Source organism: Gopherus flavomarginatus, chromosome 1 (assembly GCF_025201925.1).
Source record: "Gopherus flavomarginatus isolate rGopFla2 chromosome 1, rGopFla2.mat.asm, whole genome shotgun sequence".
Classification (NCBI taxonomy): Eukaryota; Metazoa; Chordata; order Testudines; family Testudinidae; genus Gopherus; species Gopherus flavomarginatus.
The window spans coordinates 93239471-93242799 of record NC_066617.1 but is presented as its reverse complement, the minus strand read 5'-3'; the positions used below and the strand labels follow the sequence as shown (position 1 = coordinate 93242799).

The following is a 3329-nucleotide window of genomic DNA, read 5'->3' as shown; positions in this document are numbered from 1 at the left end:
GCTGCCCATTAAAGATTCTGTGGTTTAAATCGCCTGTCTCCTGAGATTAGTGCTCGTGACGATTATTCAATTTTAAGAGGACGTGGGAATGGTATACAGATTAACTAATTCAATTTAAAAATAAATAAATAAATAAACCTGGGAGGCAGGGAAGGGAAAGATTCTGTATGGCGAAGGGGTTTCAGCAAGAAAGGAAAACGGGACGCTGATGTGGTCCAAGAATCGTAAATTTCAGGGAACAAGATAATGGTGGCGATAATGGATCCGGGAAACAGTAAGAATAGACTAGCAGAGAGGAAGGATTGCATTTCTTTGCATGGCGAAGCGCGGGATTTACAAATTTTCAAATTAGCCAATGGAGCTTGGCTGCTTTTCATAAGCCAATCAGAGAGAAGATTTTTTTCTATAACTATATCCAGAGCACAGCAATATTCTATTTGAACTTGAGAGTGCGGGCATTATTTGAAATGGCCAGGACCAAGCAGACTGCCAGTAAATCTACTGGTGGTCAAGCCCCTCGTAAGCAGCTGGCTACCAAAGCTGCTCGGAAGAGCGCGCCTGCCACTGGGGGAGTGAAAAAGCCTCATAATTATCGCGCCGACACTGTGGCCCTGCGAGAGATCCGCCGCTACCAGAAATCAACTGAGCTGCTCATCCGCAAGCTGCCCTTCCAGCGCCTGGTGCGTGAAGTCGCCCAGGACTTCATAACTGATTTGCAATTTCAGAGCTCGGCTGTTATGGCCCTGCAGGAGGCGAGCGAAGCCTACTTGGTGGGGCTCTTTGAGGATACCAACTTGTGCGCTATTCACGCTAAGAGATTCACTATTATTCCTAAAGACATCCAGTTAGCCTGGGGTGAACAGGCTTGAAGTCTGCACCGCTGCATTCTGATTGCTTAAATACTCCAAGTCTCTTTTAAGAGCCACTACATGAGCATTGAAAAGAGTTGTAACACACCCATAATGTATATCCTTTAAGCCCGAGACGTAACTGTTTGCTACTTACTTAAATTAAAAATTATAACAGAAACCATCTAGGATGGCTCTACTTTTTCAAAGTATTTTCTTGATGTAGCACACAACTTCCCATTAGGCTGCCTTAATTAAAATCTTTAGCTTTTCTAGCCAAATTAATTTAATGGGTACTTTTATGTGGTGACAAAGATAGTCTTTTTGTCTTTTATCTCTGTTTATCAATGTCTCCTTTCAAGATGTAATACAAACTAATGCATATGTGAAATGTATTTCATGTAAAAGTATATTTTATATAGCTAAATAAATATTTTCCCATTCCCTGTTCAGTTTTAAAGATTAGAATATCAGCGTTGGAAAGGTCCTCAGGAGGTCATCTAGTCCAGCCCCCTGTTCAAAGCAGGACCAATCCCCAGATGGATTTTTGCCGCAGCTCCTTATATGGCACCCTCAAGAATTGAACTCACAAGGCTAGGTTTAGCAAGCCAATGTGCAACGCACTAAAATATCCTTATCCCCTGATAATAAGTTAAAACCACTTGTACGTCTTTTAGAGCTTGAATTTAAGGGTGTATTTTACTTAGTGGATTATCTAAGGGTGTTCCTCTTCAAAACAGAATATTGTACAGGAAAAGGTATGTGGGGGAAAAAATGGTAAGGATGGCTTAGGAGGAGCACACTTATCTGGGAAGCTGAGGAACACAAAAATTAGACAGGCATCTCTTTAAAGACACTACTAATACAACAGTGTCTTTGTATCCAATATAATGTATGGTGCAAATTACAAATGAACTGTGAAGAAGCCTAAAATAAAACCCAGAGGTAAAATCATCAGATTATCTAATAAAGGGGTTAAAAACAGGATCCTGGCCAATAATAATAAAAATAATAAATAATTCATACTTAACCATTAAAATTGTACATTTATATGTACTAATGCTAGAAGTTTACAAATAAAAATATGAACTATCATGCCTTGAAATGTTCAAGGACCTTGATAAAATATACATTACATAAACTTGGTGGAACAACTAAAAACAACGAGATACTGTAATTACTAGTTAAAAACTATACAAGAAAGAGATTAGGCCAAAGAGGTTGTGGAGAAGCTCAGTAAAGCATACTAAAGAATTCTCAAGATGAATTTTCTGAGTGGAGAAGACAATATAGATGGATCTCTATGGATAGAAATCACAAGCTGAAAAATATGAATATATTAGATGAGCTATAGTGTTGGGGGATGCAGGGCTCCAGGTAACTGGCAATATGGCGTGGGGTCAGAAGTTTACATTCTCAGGCCTACAACTGCCTTTCGAGCTTAACAATATGTTCCTTTAAAGTTAGCATGAGTACATGTAATCATTTATCATTTTCTTGTGTTCTTTTGTTTATGGTACAAGACGTAATCGATCAAAGGGGGGGTCAGTAGTATGGGTTAAGGATATAGTTAATTAAAAGATCTGGTAGTTAATGAATTGTAAATGATGAATTGTAGCACCTGTGAACATCTTTGTAAACAAGTAAGGTATATAAGACATGGCAATAGATAGTGATGCATGCATGATCTGAGATTTTATATCTCCTTGCACCTTATTTAACTCAAATAAAGATACTTGCTTCTCCACTCCGGTGTGGCCATTGGGGATACGCACACCGGGCAAACGAACCCCAACTGTTGCTCCCCTGCAACAATAGTACTGGCCTTCAGAACAAGGTAAGGGGAGAGAGAGAGAGCACAATGTAAGGAGCAATCAAAAAGAAAGCAAAATCCTCTTGACTCTAGAACACGCAAGAAGAGAGATTTTTCTAGGCTCAGGCCAGGTTTATACTAGAAACTTTTGCCAGTGTAATAAAGTTAGTTAGAGATGTAGGGACTCTGAATATCTACTCTCCTGTCTCCAATTGTTTCATGGTCTCCTCCCAGACCCACTGCCTTCCCTTCTACTTGCAGTACCTCCAAGTTTACCAGGAGCTTGGAGGAACTAAGATAAGGTGGGACCAGGTAGCTGGGTAATGAAGAGATATGCCCATATGTAAAACAGGGATTTATGTAGTATTTGTCATACAGATTCAGGAACATTTGTTAAAAGGGTTCTTAAAATATTTCTTCCACCAAAATGATCTGATTATTATTTTCAAAGCATTCTGAAATGCATGTACATACAAAAATGCTTTAAAAAGTAATGAATTGTAAAAGGAATGGGGTAGACATTGTGGTGCAATTTTAGAGAGTTTTGGACAAGGTAATCCTCAGATACATCACCACAAGTAAGGTTTCAGAGTGGTAGCCCTATTAGTCTGTATTAGCAAAAACAATGAGAAGTCTATGTGGCACCTTAGAGACTAACAATTGTCTAA

The 3329-nt window shown here is 39.0% G+C and overlaps 1 protein-coding gene across 1 annotated transcript; it reads left to right on the top strand.

Annotated features, from left to right (window-relative positions):
- The first annotated feature begins 333 nt into the window (after positions 1-333).
- On the top strand, positions 334-1193 carry LOC127052297 (histone H3-like). The gene has a single exon (XM_050955842.1). It carries the CDS (start codon positions 468-470, stop codon positions 867-869), a length of 402 nt encoding a protein of 133 aa, XP_050811799.1. The 5' UTR covers positions 334-467; the 3' UTR covers positions 870-1193.
- The last annotated feature ends 2136 nt before the right edge of the window (positions 1194-3329 follow it).

Coding starts and splice junctions, on each gene's coding strand:
- LOC127052297 (XM_050955842.1), top strand. CDS start 468: ATGGCCAGGACCAAGCAGACTGCCAGTAAATCTACTGGTGGTCAAGCC.